The 17,247-nt window shown below is 34.8% G+C and overlaps 1 protein-coding gene across 1 annotated transcript in view; it reads right to left on the reverse strand.

Annotated features, from left to right (window-relative positions):
- Positions 1 to 17,247, reverse strand: part of Spred1 (sprouty related EVH1 domain containing 1) — an 88,884-nt gene that overhangs the window by 40,756 nt on the left and 30,881 nt on the right. Inside the window, exon 2 of the mRNA XM_063250303.1 lies at positions 5,726 to 5,900. Within this exon, the coding sequence (XP_063106373.1) occupies positions 5,726 to 5,900 (175 nt within the window). The remainder of the gene's footprint in view (positions 1 to 5,725; positions 5,901 to 17,247) is intronic.

Consider the following 17,247-nt stretch of genomic DNA (forward strand, 5'->3'; position numbering starts at 1 on the left):
TCTTTAAATAAAATTTTTTTAAAAATCCAAAAAAAGTGTAAGATGTTATAAAGTGTAGCATGAAAACTAAAAATACAAATTCATTCTGCTGTAAGAATACTCAAGATCTAAAAATCTGAAAATAAAATTAGGAGAAAATGAGACAAGTAATAGAGAAGGCATGAAATTGAATAGCACAAGGAGGGGGAAAAAGAAAGTAAATCACACAAAATTGTACAATTCCTCACACAAAACAGTTCAGGGTACAAACCAGCTCCATGAAAGTAGCCTGTTAAAAGGGAAGACTGGAAAGTCCAGGTGGAAAAGAGAGCAGCTGAGAAGAATTATGAGGCTCAGCTGGAGCAGGCCATGGACAGCAATTGCTAAGGTCAGTAGCAATGGTGATCTGAATGGTACCAACGAAGTGATTCATATAAAAGCACGTGACAGAGCAAGAGCTTGCAGGAAAAGCTAGAAACAATAAAAATGCTGTACCATTTCTACTCCACCTCCCACCCTTCTAACTGTAGTATTCCAGTGAACAGACCCAGTCTCTTACAGGAAACAAAACTGCTAGAAAGGGTAAATCCTAAAGAAAAAGCTAGTGCAAACAATTCATTTTCAGTGGAGGAACACTTCTGTAGAACTGTGGTTTCACAATGGAATCACTCACAGAGGTGCAGTGGAAAGCTTAGCAGAAAATTATTGTTCGGTATTTACTACAATGTTCAACCAAGGCAGAAAGAGGGTTTCTCTGCTATTTTAAGATTTCCACATGGCAGAAAGGTGACAAAGTCTAATTTTCAGTATAGTTATCAGTGCATCTACTTTATTTTCTTTCTAGAAAATGATGTTCTAAATTCATTTTAGGCTCCAGTAACTTATAAGAAAACTGCATTTTTAAAAGTGCTTTTTTTTAAAACCGATTTTTATTTTAAAGGCACTTTAATTTTATAAATAATAAGACTGAAAATGTTTCTTGCTTTTCCTTTTTCTGTTTTAAAATTAATCTTATTAGTGTGAGTTTATATTAGTACCTATTTTACAACCTGGCTTATTCTGGTTCTCACAGAGCATCATAAGTAGTTCAACTGTTTGAAAAGTCCTACTGCATCTTTCCACTTGGCCCACTTCACCTTGTGTCACATAATATGCTTTAAAAAGCATTACTTTACATTAGTAAATTTACAGTGTTTCAGCTCCTCTACGAAGAATACCTATTTTAGACCCTGTGGTAATTAAAATCTATTTAGCTTTTTGATAAAATATTGATAAGATGAAAGGGTTGTGCTTGCAAAGAGCTAGTGAAAACTAAATACAAAACATCAAGTTTCTATCATGAGGAATGTGGACTTCTGTGAAGATCACTTAAACAAATGAAGTTAAATTTTAGCTAGCATTTTACAAAATAAATGATCCCAGATAACTTGTACTAAAAAATTAGAGAAAGAAATCAAGGCTATATAAATTTAGAAGAAAATAGGAAGTAACTTCTATCACCTATCTAGAACTATCTATCTCTCTACCTATCAGGGGAAAAAGGTTCTGAGAATCTCTCCTAGACAAGAACCAGTCATCACCATGCATTTGTGAGGAAGAGAGCATTTTTTACTTTCTTAGGTTACAACAATCAAGCCTGGTGTTTCTTTAAAATTCTTTCTCAATCATCAAAAAAGCATAAAAGCCAATTATGAAGTGTTTTCCAACCCTTTCCTCCACAGGCTTACACAGGGAAGGAAAAACAGAAAGGCAATTTATTAGACAATCTGGAGGCTCTCCCTACTTTTACCCTATGAGATGTCAAACAAGTTAAGAAGCTCTAATTTAGAGAACCAAAAGGAAATAAACTCTCCCCTTGAAAGCCTCATAAAGAGGAGTTTATGGATATTTGAGCTCACAGATCTGAACCAACCTTGTGTTTGATCTTTTTATGCTTTACATTTGTTACAAAGGTGTACAAAACTCATTTTGTTGAACTTACAAAGGACTCTTGCAATGGAACTTTGTTTTGGTTGTGTTTAAATGTTCCCCCAAAGCCTCATGCAATCCTGAAGGTGACGGAATCTAGTTTGTGACTGGTTCTTTGTTCAGCACTGGGATTGGTGGTGTGAGTGCTGTACCCACCCAGAGGCGGGGAGCCGGCCTATCATATAAGGGAGCAAAGGAGGCATACTTTTCCTTTTTGCCTTTTGGTCTTGTTGAATGCAGCCACCATGAACAGCTGCCCCTTAGCCACGCCACCCTGCCTTGGAAGCAGCTGAGTATGAACTAAAACCTCTAAAAAACTGTAAGCTAAATAAACTTTTCCTTCCCTAATTTTGAGCAACTGGTACTTTGTCCCTACAATGAAAGAAAAGTAACCAAGGCAAACTTATTTATAAGTTGGGGACTTTCTGTACAGATCACCACAAGAAATAATTATTTCTGATCATTTAAGACTGAGAGGACAAATGAATGCATGAATGTCAATCTAGTTATACAAAATGATACTGCCTTAAGATGTCCCAGGCAGCCTGCTCTTTAGTAATATATAAAACAATGTAAATGCTATATGAATAGTTGTTACACTAGATTGCTTACAGAATAATGACAAGGAAGACAAGTGTGTACATGTTCAGTAGGAGCACAATCTTCTCCCAAATATTTTCAATCCAGTCGTTGAATTTGTAGTTGCATAACCAGCAAATATGGACAACTGACTGAATAATCCTTTGAGTAATCTAAGGAGACTTATTTTTAGTACAAGTTATTGGAAATCAAAAGCAGACAAATCTGTCAAAATACTGCTTCCCTCATCACTGAGAAAAGCCATCTGTTTCACCATGGTTACCAGTATTCCAAACTAAAAACACTTTTTAAATGTTATCTAAAATGACTTTATTAAACAAGCGGCCATATATACCTTTTGTTACTATTTATTTTTTCTTAAAGGCACAAGTTTAATAGAGGTATGAGAGGCAAGAGCTTTATTTCTATAATTCATCTCAGGCAGAGATTCTAAGATGTGGGCTCAAGGAAAATGGCACAAAACAGATTTAGTAGCTGTTTTTTTACATAATTATTACATAGGAAAACTATTGAAATGAGCTGTTTATTTGCTGATACAGCTTTAAAAAGAATGCTATCATTAATTTAGGAAGAACTTTGTAGTCACAAAGTAGTTTACAAAAAACAATTCAAGTAATTAGAAAACAGAAAAATAAAGAGAACCAAACTGACCACTAAAAATACCTATGGAAAAGGCTATTAATGACTCTAAAATGCATGCATGTAGACTTCAATTTTATTGCTGAACTCTACAGAAAGAGTCTTAAGTAAACCATACTACCAACAGAGCAGGCCAATTGTCTGCTTATTTCAATGTCACTGTCTCATTTGTCATGGGACTCTAACACTTTACTATTTTCAATTTATAGTTATGAGTCATTGCCTATACCTTTGATCATGTAAATTACGGGATTGCTTTACTAGGGAAAGCTTTATCATTAAGCCCTGTAAGAAGCATGGCAACTCTCCAACCAAAAACAACTTTTCTGTTATGTCTCTACTGAAATGTTTATTATTCTGTTTTTTGTAAATCTGCTCAGGATAAATGGTTAGATGAAACAACAGGTACTGTAATTCTTGGTCAGTACAGTACTTCAAGCAGAAGAATCTTATTTTTAATTAATCTTTCATGATTCTATACTTTAAGAATAGGCTAACTGCTTTTTTACTTCTTTTTTTTTTTTTTTTAAAGTTCTCTGTTATAAAGAGTAAGTTTGTGTTCTTTCTGAATCCCAGGTTAATTCCATTAGCTTTAAAGCCATACTCTGAACACTCACAGAATCCACCAGTCAGAGCCAGCTCTGACCAATCTCACTCCAAGCTATAAAGATCTGGTCCAGAACTGCCATCTCTATTAATACACCGAATATTCTATTTTACTAGTTTATTGCTCTATTTTACATCAAGGTATTTTTTCCTTGTCATTACGCATTTTCTAACAAGTTCTTTTCTCCAACTTTTGCTCCACTGCTGGACTTTTCTTTTCCTTTTTTTAATAATACATTTTCACAAAAACTACTTTAGATCTTCACTATGTTTCTCAGTTTCTGAAATCTACAGTTTCTTTTCCAACATTCTCAGTAATTATTAGCTTAGATAAGAAACATTATACTTTAGGACAGGTCACCATATTAAGATTTTTCTTAGATGTCTATGAGCTTATAAAAGTATTTGCAAATGACAAACACCACTTTAAGACCAAAACCATTTTTAAATACTTAAACTCTTTACAATGACATGTTATATTTATTATTGTATTACCCTCTGACTTCAATATGGGTTTCTTAAAATAATAAAATCTCTGGTCAACTGAGATATACCATACAATGTGAAGTATCAAAGTAAATTATAAACTCGCAAACACAGGAGCTGGATATCTTTGTTTTTTTGTTTTGTTTTGGTTTTTTTTTTTTTTTTTTTTTTTTTTTATCGGTACCGGGGATCGAACTCACGACCGCCTGCTTGCAAGGCAGGTGCTTATGCCGCTGAGCTAAATCCCCAGCCCAGGAGCTGGATATCTTTGAAGATGATATAACTCTCCCATTAACTAAGGAATAAATTAGGGCAAAGACAATTTAGTAACTTTCTGAGTTACTAAAATGTAGTAAAAAAACAAAAACAAAGCCCAAAAAGCTATATGCAATCTGTTCATATATGAAAGGATTATTTAGATGTTAAAATGTATTTCCAATAGAAATAATGTAGAAGCTAAATTGACTCATAAACCACCAACAAATACATATTTTAGGAGGATTCCAGTTATTTTCAAAGGTCTTAAAAATTTTGGCACTTTAATTAAAAGATAGCAAGTAACTAACACATCAAATGCTACCATGAAATTTAAAAATGTATCTAAGTAAGAAAATATTTATCTAGATAGAAGGCAATATCATCAAAATTTAGGTTGGGCAGCAGTCCACACCTAAAATCCAGGATATGTGAAGGCACAGGCATGATGATGAGGTAACTTGACTAACAGTGAAATTCTGTTTCAAAACGGAAAAAGTAAACAGGGGTGGAAAGGCAGGCAGGCAGACAGATGGGGGAAGGGGAAGGAGAAGAAAAGACGGAAATACAGACAGACAGACAGACAGGATCCCAAATAGCCATGTGAGCCTACATACAGAACCTAAGATCAAGAGCCTAGGGTAGACGGGCAGCAGCCAGGTAAGTACAGTCTCTATTGAAACCATTCAGCCTTGCCACTATCATATGAAAGTAGTCAAAGACAGACATAAAGAAATACCTTGGTTTTTAAAAACAAAAATACCCTTTATTTATGGACACCAAAATTTGAACTTCATGTAATGTTTATATATCACAAAATGATTTTTTACAAAATCACTGTTAGCTCATAGTCCACATTTAAAGAAAAACCTGTAGCAGGCCTGAATTTAGCCTGGTCTGGGAAATGGTGTGGGTAATTCATTCAAAACGCAGGGAGACTGTTCACCAGTGTTCTGGCATTAAACTGAAATAGAAATGGAGCATTTCTGCCCAGTAAGTATATACACCGTCACATCATTTGAAAAAACTATCATATTTTACTGTCTTTGACACAAAGAGTTCCACCAACATAATCGTAGAGTCATGAGCAAAAACAACTCTCATAAAAAATATACTAAGCATACCTTTAAATGATGAATTCACTTTATAGAAAATATCCTAAAATTACAACAACAGATACAGTATGCATTACCATTTTGTCCCTGAGCCGCTCTCCACGGATAAAAAAGTCAGCACAGCCATTCTCTTCCTGATGAGGGACTTTGAAGACAGTGACGCTGCTCAGTCCACTCCCTCCAAGTGGTAACCATCCACCACTTGAGTCATCTCGGGTCATCACCACAGCTCGGACTCGTGCATAACTATTACTAAAATAGATGCAAAGATCAGGAATTAGCTTTTCCATAAACAAAATCAGCCAAGCCATCAGTCTCATTTGAGCAACAAATGACCACATGAGTTAGCATGTGGTGGCTAAAATGTTTACTGCTTTAATGTCAGTTCACAAGAAGTCCACTAGTTGAAAGAGTTGACCTCTTTCGTCAAAAACCACAAAATAATTTTAATGGTTAGCCTTTATTTTAAAGACTAACTTTGTAATAAAAAAAAAACAGAGAACTCTTCCATAAATTTATCATTTCAATAGTTCAGGCACATCTGATTGTACAGGTTGTGGAGGATTCCAGAGACAAATACTGTCAAACTACATAGGCTCCCATCAAATTTGTCTATGTGTGTCCATTCAGTCCGACATTATAACTAGTGCAAATAAATCATTACTATATTTCAGCACATTTCACTGTGAGATCTCTTAAATTGTAATAGTCCTGGGATATATCGTGAATAAAATGCTCAAACAAGATTAGTTTTAGATGCTATATTTTTTCTTTTACCAATAAGGAATCTAAATCATTTACACAAATTATACACAAATGTTCTGTTTAAATTATTTACCAAGCAAATCTTTCTACAGGAGCTTTTCATACTTCTTTTTGGCAGATTCTATTCTTCAGAGATTACATTCTAGTTCCACTTCAGAATCATTTCCCAATATTAATAATGGTTCTGTACAGGACATCTGGTAAATACATTTAACACACTGAATATCTACATAACTGACATTAAGTCTTTTACTGTGAAGCTTTTAATAATTAAAAATAAAATTCTTTCTCAGCACAGCATGCCTTACCGGCTTCTTAGAAAACAGACTGAATGTAATCTTGTTTCCAGTATCAGGAATACCACTGAACTGTTCCATGTAACAGTTCTATACTTCGTATCTCTGTTATATTCTAGGCAGCTTGCCATGATTTCTCATCACTATACTTGTAAGAAAGCCTTTCCTTGTTCATATACTATATTTTATTGAAGTACTCTTTATATACAGTAACATGCAATAACTTTAAATATACAGACCTCAATAAATTCTTGCAAACATATATATCTGCTGCTACTGCCCAAGTATCTGTGTCCCCCTAAAGTGTGCATGTTGAAATCTGTTATTGTTTAGATCTAAAATGGCTGCCAAAAGTCTCAAGCTTCCAAGTAGGGCCTGGTCAGATGAGCAGCATCCCTGGGGGTTAGCACTACCTTGCAGCCATGAGGTAGTGAGTGAACACAATTCCTCTATCCTAGTGTTCTACAACACAATTTTTGCCTCAAGGACAGTCAACCACAGACTGAACCCACTGAAACTGTGAGTCAAAATACTCCACCACTCAGTTGGAGGTATCAGGCATTTTGTTTCAGTGACAGGAAAGCAACTAATACAAAATCGTTACCCTTGGGTGATGGCATTAGGAGGAACAGTCTCCGACAAATGATTAAATCATTGGAGCGAAGCCCCTGTGGGGTTACTGCCCTTACAAGAGAGACACCAGAAAGTTGCCTTATTCTTACTACTCTGTAATGACAGAGAAAGAAAATGATGTCACCTATGAGCCAGAAAGTGGGCCCTCACTAAATAGCAAATTTGCTGCCACCTTTGATATTGGACTACTTTCTAGAAAGACACAAAAATGCTCTTAAAAGACATGGTTTCATTTGTTTTTCAAAAAAAATGTATTTTAAACTCTAAATTGTTCCAAAACTGTTAATGTTCAAACTACCTGAAATATTTTAAATACACCCTTTCACACCTGGTAGAGCATTAACACCTTCATGGAGGGGTTACAATTTATGTCTCACTGCCAGGGGACTTGAACCACTAGTGGGTACATATATGACTGTCTCATTTTTACTAATTTTATGTGTAAAGACAAATAAAAGTGATTAGATTCATTCATACCATCTGTCATACAAGCCCCTAGTTAAAGCAGGTACCACAGGTGGTTCAAACCAGTGGGAACAGGTTAAACTGAACCTACTTAGTGCTACTGTAACAGAACACACGCTGGGTGATTTATAAAGAACAGAAATTTATTTTCAATAACTCTACAGCCCAAGAAGTCGCACTGCATAGACATGTTCCTTGTCTGGTAAGAGTCTAGTTCTGTTTCTCAGTCATTGCCTTGAACGCTGAGATGTCAGGAAAAAACACAAATCATCCCAGGCACAGAGGCATGAGTTCCACCTGTCATGCCCTGTTACACAGCATCAATCCGTTCCTGAGGGCTTCATCTTTACGGCCTGATAAATACCTTCCAAAGGGCTAAACTTCCTGATACTACACAGCATCGGAAACTCAAGTTTCAACATGATTTTGGGGACAGAAAAACATGGAAACTATTAACCGACAAGCCCAGATGAGATATAATGTTGGACTGGATTAGGATGATAACAGTGGAACAGATTAATTTAGGTGTACTTTGAAGATAAGGCCAAAAGGTCTTGTTGCTAAGGTTGTAACTGCAAGACTAGTTTTCTAAATTATCTAGAATTCTCAATAGTAACCATAAGCTTCATTTTCTACAGTTTTCAACTGGTATTTTAATAAAAGACAAAAGAAACAAAGACAAATTTTTGCCTCAGTTTTAAAGATCTATGTATTTTCTTTTGAAACTGATATATTATATGAGCCTAAACTCTAAAATTATACTTTAATGTATTTGGATGATAAATGTCTAATTATGCCTGTATTTTCAGAGCTGCACATAGGCAAAATATTTCCTAATAGTCAAATAAAGGGTATAAGTATTAAAAACACCTTCCAAGCCCCAACAGCTTTCAATGCTGTGTCCTCAGCACAAAGTCATCGTTTTTATCTGCTTTCCTGCCTTGCAGAACCTCCCTGCCCTGTGATTGTCAACACCACTATATACCACCCAATGCAGGCAAAGCAAAAGGCCCAAGGAAGACAGTCTGGATAATGTACTAAATGTCTTTTTATGTGCCAATTGCAAGGTGGGGAAATTAGGTTTAAAATAATTAAAATGTTTAAATTAGGATCTTTAGAGAACATACAGACTCTACTCATGTATTATGACATTTCTTAGTACACAAAATACCTGAACAGTTTTAATAATTCTCCTTCCCATTTCTTGGTCCCACCAAAAGTTCCCAACTTTCCCTTTTCTTCAACTTTTTATCAACATACCCAGAGTCCAGAATGTAACAGAAGACATTAAAGAACTCCAGATTCGTATATGTGTTAGTATAATACACACGACATTTTCATACAATACTAATTACCTGAAGTTCAATTTCATCAATATAAGGCTTTAAAAAAAGTCTATGATCTTTATAAACTAAAATTCTGTTTTCTGTTCTCTCTCTTTGCTGTTACCAGCTTATTATTAAGTATAACATCTTTCCATTCAATTTGGTAACTGGAAAAAGCTACCAAGCACCAAGGCATAATACTGGCTCATGCAGAATTGTAACTGATTTTATATTTGCCTCATTTTCATATTATTAATGTATTTTTGTTCTCTTGCAAATGCAGTAATTTGATAGTTTACTTGAAAGAATGCTATTACTCAATTTAACTAGCACTTAAGTCAATTAATTCATAAGAAATTATCTTGACAAATCTATAAATTGCAGGACCTAAAAAGCATTTTGCAGAGCAACATTGTTCTTTACAGTAAAAAAAAAAAATTTGTTTTTTGAATCAGGAAATCAAACTCGGGATCTTGTGCTTACCAGGCAGACACTGTACCACTGAGCTATATATATCCCCAATCCCAGATTACAAATTCTTATCTCATGCCTGCTCACTTCTTGGAATGGACTGTCTCAAAAATTACATTCAAATGTGACTTACTAGTTGTGTTATGTTCTTTCTTCAGGGGAAATAGTATGTAGCTTCAATTACACTTGCAACTGGCCCACCAATTTAAGAACCACTGCTATATAAACAAACTTGTATTACTCTGGCTGTTGGCTCAGGTCTGTTTCCTAAGCTTGGATAAATTTGTAATTGTATGCTAGCCATTTGTAATACTTTGGCTGTCTGATCTTAAAATTAACATTTCTAAAATAAATTTTCTTAAGTTTTTCCTCCCCATTCTGTGCCTCTTTCCCTTCTCTACTACTCAACTCGATTCTAGCTTAATGGGATCCCTTTGGATTCTGGCTTCTAAATCGAAGCACAATAAATTTCTTTATTGTGTTTAGCAACTACATTTGTGTTAATTTGCTACAAAAGCAACGGAAAATGAATACAGCACAAAACATGGGAGAAAATCTTCTGGAGGATACGCAAGCAATCTATATATGGAGCCAAAGATAACGGTTTTCCATTTATAACTGTAATAGTATTAAATAAAACAGCCCAGTTGAGATGACTCTTAGATTCCTCTGTACTTGGTAGAGCAAGAATTTGTTAGGAGTGTTTATAATGGCAAAACACCTTTGCGCTACATTATATTTTAAGCAAATATCTACCATCCAAATATCAAACATTATTACAGAGACTAGTTATAGGAGAAAAAGGAAGTATAGTATTTTTAACAGAAGCATTAGGCTGATATAGCACAACATAGTATAGTACTTGCTTTCTCAACTCTACAGAATATAGATATTAAAATAACCATGTCACTGCCCATTATGCTTTTCATTTAGCTAGTGGGCATTTATTTATATTTTGCATACAATAAGGACTCAGTTTCATTAAAAACATGAAAGTCTGAAGTACTTTTTTAGCATTAATAACTAAACCAGGGGCAAATTTTTTCTACATAGTTATCACCAATCCAAAGCATTACATTGCATTCTGTTTACTAGCTCATATGTTCTAAAAGTGATGGACACCAACTCAAAATTACAATATTGGATAAATTACTTACGCATTTTCCTGGACTATAGCTCTTTGTATCCCATTTTCTGGGTTAGTAAGTATCACAGTTTTAGGAGAAGTAAGTATGCATATGAAGTTTTAGCATTTTGCCTGGCTTAGGTGTCTAACAAATATCATAATGATCTAAATTAACTTTCTGATGTCACAGTGTCTGCATTCTGAAACTTAAATTTGTCTCATTTTGTATTTCATTTTCTAACAAATCCAGGCAGCAACCACGTTTCGGAACTTTTTACTTTAAGAACCATTTACTATAGCTAACAGTCAATCTTAGATCAGTTATCTAAGTCTTTTACAAACTGCTTAAATGATAGGACAGACCACTTATACCTAACCAAATCACAGACATCTGGGAAGTCTTCCAAAAGGAAGAAAAATAACATTAAAATCTTAAGAATGAACCTCTAGAGACATTTACCAAATACCCCTTTAGAATTTTAAGTTCTGAACAACAGAATCAATTTGCCATAGTAGTTTAACACTGTAGCAACTCTGTATGTCCCTTGCCTTCTAGTATTAGTACTACTCCTGACGACTCCTTCCTTGTATCCTCACTATGATCCTATGATTCCCTGTTGAAGTTCTCTAGGTCTTGGTGAAAAAGACTGAACTATAAATAGTATTCATTATCGAGAGCTGAGAACACAGAAGAGAAAGCCAGTATTAATACTGGGTTTATGATGAGGTAAGCAGTAGATAAAATGTAGAAAATTTAGCAGATATCCTACAAAAAGAAGTTCTAAGGCTACTGAAGTGTAAGATAAATTCACAGTGGTTTGTGGTGGTACACACCATTTTCAAGTTATTTGGGAGACTAAGGCAGGAAGTTGAGAGTTTGTTTGAGGCCAGCCAGGGCAACTGTGTGAAACCGTATCTCAAAAAAATAAGTAAATAAAAACAGCCAGAATACAGTTCAGTACTCCCTGGTTTCAACCCAGGCCCTCCTCCCCCGCCAAAAAAAAAAAAAAAAAGACAAATCAGGAAAACCCAGCAAAGTTCATGAAAAAAATCCACAAGAAATGTAATCTTATTTACAAAAGACGAATGTAAATCAAGAAGATGACACAAAGCAAGACATTTTTTGACACATAGTTGATAAAGAAGCGTTAAGTTAGTATGACAAGTTTTCAAGGCCCTTTGGAAATACCTATCAGAATTTAGGATGCACATATTCTCACTCAGCAAACTCAACTTTTTCTTTTATGTATATGAAAGTGTACATCCATCAACACAACAGTAAAAAGGAATGAAAGTAGCTAAAATAAGAACCAATAAGGCACAAGTTAAATCACTCTGTAGTCATGACAAAAAATATGAAAGCTGTTTATACTGTCAAATGAACTAATTTCTAAGTTCTATTTCATTTTTTTCCAAAAAGATATCTGAGTACATTTAATATACTCATTTAACATACTTGCTTAGAAGGAAAAATTTATACACATAAGCTTGTGTACATGATTATGGTCTTTATATAATAAAATTTACAAAGGTCTTCAGTGAGGGGGAACAGGAGAGATACAAAGGCAATTTTCATTAAATATCCTTTTATACTTTAATTTTGTACAATGCATATTTATCGATTCAAAGCTGCTCACCAAATCCCACCCCCACCCCTTTAGATAGGGTCTCGCTGTGTAGTTCAGGCTGCCCTGGAACTCATGATCTTCCTGCCTCAGACTCGGAAGTGTCAGGATTACAGGTGTACATCACCACACGCTGGTCACCAAACACTTATACACACACACACACACATACACTGCAGCCTCTGTAGGACTATGAATTCAAAATAGTACTTATTTCTGCAATAGGAGTTAACAACTTTCAATGCATTCCCATTATACAATGCAGATCTTTCAATAGTATACAGATTGATTTTAACAGTCTTGTTCCCTTCTCTTGTTCCCTTCCCTTGGTGCAAACAAATCCTGTTGCACCCTATACATGTACCCCTTCCATCAACTCCAAAGAACCAGTAATACCTCTGTCCCAATCTACTTATAACTTAAGAATTCTCCCAAGTCACCCTGACTGGTTCACAGCCTGAGATCTTTCCACATTCCACAGAACATCACAATAATCTTTATCATGTATATATACTGCTTCTAAAGATTTTGGACTCATCTCACTAATCATAGTTAGTCTATGTGAACTACAGGGTAATGACTAAATAAGGTGTTGCCTAGGAAATCATGGGTATTCTTACAAAGAACAAAAAAATAGATTTGTCCGAAGACAAATGTGAATTCAGAAGGTGAACAAGCACATGACAGAATTCTACAGAGCAATTGCGCCTGAACTTAGATTTGAACAAAGAAAAATGCACTTGAGACAATCTAAAACCTGAGCTCCTTTCTCTTTTCTCTTTTCTAAGCTTCTAGGAAAAGACTTCAGGACCCTTCTTTGGATTTCAAGACTTACTACAAAGTTACAGTAAACAAAACAATGTGGTACTAGCATAAGGGTAGTTATAAGCAAGAACAAAAACATTCAAAAAGAAGCCAATTTACGGGCAGTCAATTGACTTTTGTCAAGGATTCTCAAGCTCTTTAATGAAACATGATGTCTTCAACAAATAGTAGTGGGATAACTGAATAGCTACACGCAAAAAAATTAAACTGAACCCCTGCCTTACATCATACACAAAAATTAATCCAAAATGAATCAACGTTTAATTTTAACAGCTAAACCCCACACCAACCCCCACACACAAACAAGGAGATGAAGTACTAACAGGTTACTGAATAAATAAATCTTGTATATACAATGCTAAATCGTATATACAATGCTAAATCAAAGAAGCCATACACAAATTGTTTTGAAATATCCAGAACAAGTAAATCAAGACAGGAAACAGATTGGTGGTTGCCAGGGGACAAGGGAGAGAATAATAAAGAATCACTCTTTAATATGTATAGGATTTTCTTTTAGAGTGATGAATGTTTTGAAAGTGGATGATGGTGAAGAATACACAACATTGTGAATGTACTAGTGCCACTAAATTTTATACTTTAAAATAGTTAAGTTATAGAATTTTACCTCAATTTTTCAAGTTAAAACACAAAATTAATTTTAATTAATCCAACAAGTAATTAAAACATTTCACATTTAAGTCTTCAAAATTTGATGTTCATTTTATAAATGCAATACAGCATGTCAGTTCTGACTAATACTTGACAGTGGTAGTTATTAAGCAATGAGCCACGATTTGTAGATGCTTGAATTACAGGTCCCAAACTCCATAGAGGCCTCCAAATTATCTCATTACAGTTCCATGAGAGCATGGTTTCTTGAAGGCACAAAAGGGAAGATAAAACTCTGACTTTCTACAGAGTATATAGTTCATTCACTATCTTCCCAATTCAGATGTTATTTATTGCCTAATAATACAGCCACAATTCCACCTTTATGTGGACTCCAAAAAACCTGATTCAAAGTCAACTGAAAGAGCAGGGGCTTAGCTCAAGCGGCACAATCACCTGCCAAAATCACCTGACTTTATGTAGCATTAATTTTAACAATATCCTATGTGGCTATGAACAAAAGTCAAGAAGAAATATCTTAGGTAATTTCTAGGTTTTAAAAATAATCAGTTGTAAATCTGAAAATTACTTCTTTTAAAAAATAAGATATCTTCTACAACACATCATCAAACATGTCACAGAAGACAAAAAAATTCTCATAGCACTTTACAAAAATAATGGTAGAATACTCTCAAATAACAGCAAATACGTATCTAGAATTTAGGAACAGGGAGAACAGAGTTCACAGGGACTGTCAGCCAATTTGTGCTAGCACAGCATATGTTTTAAGAATGGAAAGTAAGGATGTAAGTGCCTCTAAATCAAATCTGTTTTGCCCTCTGCCATTGCCCCTCTGCCACTCTACCTCTGCTAAAAAAAAAAAAAAAATTTAAGGTGTGTGGCACATCATGAGAGAAGGTAAAAAATTATGCAGAATGTGTTGTTCTTTCATTAGTGGAAGTTCACTGATGACAACAAACATGAGGTAGACTGAATAGGCATCCTGGTAGGCTTCACATAGTAAAAAGGGAACAAGTCTAGCTTTCTGTAAGGAAGACATGTAAGATTAAATTGATCTATTAAGAATAATTGTAATGAAAAAGAGCACCAGGAAAACTTGGAATAGCCAAAAAGGAGAATAGCTAGGAAGATGCTATTTGAATCCAGCTGCTATTTTAATAACGAAGGCTAGACATTATATATAAAGATAGAATGTAGAATGCTACATCTGTTCCTCTAAAAATCTCAGAACAAATGTCATGAGTAAGAAGAAGAATATAAAAAATTATACAACTCAAAGCTACTGCTATCCTCCATGACTACAGTCCTGCAGAGATTCTGGTCCACTGATGTGGAAGGATGTAACAAGAACCTGTCAATCTAGAGTAAGACCTCAATTAAGTATGGTTTTTATATTTGCATCTTATTGAGATACTTTGAAATTTTGTTGTAGTCCTTCTCCATTTTCTATCTTTGAATAGAATGGATTTGGAAAAAGAAAATATCTGGCTCTTAAATTTTTCCCAGAGTCCACTAGCTAAAGATTTGATCACCAACCTATGACGCTACTTAGAATTAGTGGCAACATTACTAGTTGGGCCTCGTAGAACTCAGTCAGGTAACTGGAGGCAAGATCATGAAAGGCAGTTAGGAACCTGGGCTTCTCTGTGCTTTCTAGCTATCACAAGGTGACCAGCTTTGTTCCCCCATGTGCTTGTTAGCATGATGTGCTTTCCTACCACAGGCTTAAAGCAAAAGGGCTAATTAACAACGGGCTAAAACCCCTGAATCTGTGAGAAAATAAATTTTCTTTGTTTTGGTTATCTTAGGTATTTTGTTGCATCAACTGAATGCTGACTAATGTAAGATAAAAAGTTTCAAAGAAAGTAATTAAGAGGACATGGTAAAATAGACAGCGCCCATGAAATAGCATCTAAAATATAAGACGCTTGATTTAAAAATAAATAGATAGATAGATAAAGGAGTTGAGCATGGTGGCAAAAGCCAGTAATCCCGGCACTCTAGGAGGCTGAGGCAAGAGGATGGCAAGTTAGAACCCAGTCTGGGAAAGTCATACACTTACCAAGAGTCTGTTTCAACATAAAAAATTTTACAATATAATTATGGGTTAGCAAAGTAGTTCTCTCAGTGCAAAAGCCCTGGAACTCCCAGTACCCCCCCCCAAAAAAAAACAGGGATAGAGGTTAAAAGCTTTTTTTTTTATACAAGCCAAACAATCCATTAAACAGAAAATACCCGAAGATGAATTAAGACACTGCTTTTTTCTTTTCAAAATATCCACAACACAACTAATAATATAACGAGGGCAGTAATTCGTATAAACTGCCACTAAAGTTCAGACGAAGAAGTGATTTATTCTGGTGATGGAAGTTCTGAAATCAAATCAAAAGCCTACAAAGGAAAACAAGGCTGTACTACTTCCTGATCTTTGGGGAAAATACTCCCTTTTCACAAGGAAGAGTCAGTGACAGAAGCCAGAGTAGTTTCTACCGATGAGAAATATGCAAAGTACAAAGCCAAGACACTAGTTGTCTTGAAATGCAAAAGGCAATCCTAGTTTATCAGAAGTGTAATTTGAATGTAAAAGTACTAACAGCCTGGTACAATTTTTATGGAACTAATTCAGCCAATAATACGGAATGATTAGTAAATGAATTCAGATTCTGATCTTTTTGTTAAGGCAAATCATTATAAGACAAATTAACTTTTAAAAATCAGTAACTATATTCAAATGTTTGAATTTTCTAACCTAATTTCACAGAAGTCCCAGGCTAGCCTATGCCAATACCTGTAATAGTATTATAGATCTTAAACCAGAGGTCAAAAACAAATGAGCAAACAAAGCAGCTCTAAGTGCTTATAATACTTGCAGCAGTGGGGGCCATGGCCATCTATGAAGACACCTCCAACTTCACCCCGTGGCTGCCTTGTAGGAAGGCAGGCTCTCCATTACGAGAATGTTTTTATCTGTTTAGAGAAGCTGGAAATCCTGCCCATGTGAAATCTCTTGATTTCTTTCATGTTAGCTTATTTAAATGTGGACTGACTTTATCTCCATTTTTCTTTCTGTTTTAAAGTTAGTAACTCTTTGAATGGAAATATAAATTGCTTTTATAATGAAACACTTATCTTTTTAAAAGCTGAAGAGCTATGCAACAAAAGCTACACAAATAAATATAGCACATCTTGGGATCTATCAAACAATAAAAGCAACAAGAAACCAGTATTCTACTCTTTAATACATTTTCTTTATTTCAAAGTGTTGAATACATTTTGCTTTTGAACATAAAATTAAAAACATAATTACTGGAGAAATTAACTTGGAAGCTACACTTCTGTTGTTCACTCACTATATTTGAAATACAATAAATACAATAAATACAATAAATATTTCTGTTCTATCCCAGGGTTTCTACACTGGCTGTTTCTAGATCC

This window comes from Cavia porcellus, unplaced genomic scaffold (genome assembly GCF_034190915.1).
Source record: "Cavia porcellus strain 051 isolate PalLab524CR breed Dunkin Hartley unplaced genomic scaffold, mCavPor4.1 scaffold_6, whole genome shotgun sequence".
Taxonomy (NCBI): Eukaryota; Metazoa; Chordata; class Mammalia; order Rodentia; family Caviidae; genus Cavia; species Cavia porcellus.